Raw genomic sequence first — 1,131 nt, forward strand, 5'->3', positions numbered from 1 at the left:
GTGGGGATCAAGGAGGAGGCCCCCCAAACCCCCAAATCCCATGGGGGTGGGGGGTCAAGGAGGAGGCCCCCAAATCCTGGTGGGGATCAAGGAGGAGGCCCCCCAAACCCCATGGGGGGGGGTCAAGGAGGAGACCCCCAAAACCCCTAAATCCTGGGGGGCGTCAAGGAGGAGGCCCCCAAATCCTGGTGGGGATCAAGGAGGAGGCCCCCCAAACCCCCAAATCCCATGGGGGGGGGGTCAAAGAGGAGACCCCCAAAACCCCCAAATCCTGGGGGGGAAGGGGCGGGGTCCCCCCCCCCCCTTCCAACCACCCCCACAAATCCTTTTCGGGTCCACATTTTTTTGGGGGGGGGGGGGGGTCTCAGACGTAGGCCGACTCGCTGGACTGCGTCCGTCCGGGGGGAGCCGCGGGGGCTCCCTCCCCGTCCTTCTTTCCTCGGCCCGTCCCGGGGGTCTCGCGGCGCCGCCTCGCCCCCCGCGCGGCCGCCCGGCGCACCTCGCGCCAGCCCAGGTGGTTGAGCTCGGCCAGGTTGAGCAGGACGCAGACGCCGCTGACGGCGAACATGAAGGCGAGGAAGACGCTCTTCTCGGTGGGCCTCGACACGTAGCACTCCACCTCCTTGACGCAGGGGTAGCGGTCGCACTCGAAGCTGGCCGGCACGCGGAAACCGTAGAGGAAATACTGGCCGGCCAAGAAGCCCATCTCCAGCGCGTTGCGGAAGGCCACCTGCAGCACGTAGAAGCGCGAGACCCCCCCCTCCAGCCGCCCCCCGGCCTTGGAGCCCCGCGGGGCCGCGCTCGGCGGCGGCTCCTTGGCCTCCTCGGCGGGCGCCGGCGGCTCGGGGAGAGGGCGGAGGGGGAAGGAGCGGCGGCGCTCGCGGCGCTTGGCCGCCCGGTGCACGGAGTAGGTGATGAAGCAGAGGCTGGGCGTGCACACCAGGATGATCTGGAAGACCCAGTAGCGGATGTGGGAGATGGGGAAGGCCTGGTCGTAGCACGCCTGGCGGCAGCCGGGCTGCAGGGTGTTGCAGGTGAACATGGTCTGCTCGTCCTCGTACACCGTCTCGCCCACGATGGCCACGATCAGGATGCGGAAGATCACCACCACCGTCAGCAGGATCCTGCCCA

General features: G+C 69.1%; 1 protein-coding gene across 1 annotated transcript; it reads right to left on the reverse strand.

The window, feature by feature from the left end:
- Positions 1–342: 342 nt before the first annotated feature.
- Positions 343–1,124, reverse strand: LOC118158596 (gap junction delta-2 protein-like; the record flags this gene model as incomplete). Its single annotated transcript, XM_035313266.1, has 1 exon — positions 343–1,124. A coding segment is annotated over one exon (760 nt), but the record flags the coding sequence as incomplete, so codon positions are not given.
- Between the last annotated feature and the right edge of the window lie 7 nt (positions 1,125–1,131).

Source organism: Oxyura jamaicensis, assembly GCF_011077185.1.
Source record: "Oxyura jamaicensis isolate SHBP4307 breed ruddy duck chromosome 33 unlocalized genomic scaffold, BPBGC_Ojam_1.0 oxy33_random_OJ69713, whole genome shotgun sequence".
Taxonomy (NCBI): domain Eukaryota; kingdom Metazoa; phylum Chordata; class Aves; order Anseriformes; family Anatidae; genus Oxyura; species Oxyura jamaicensis.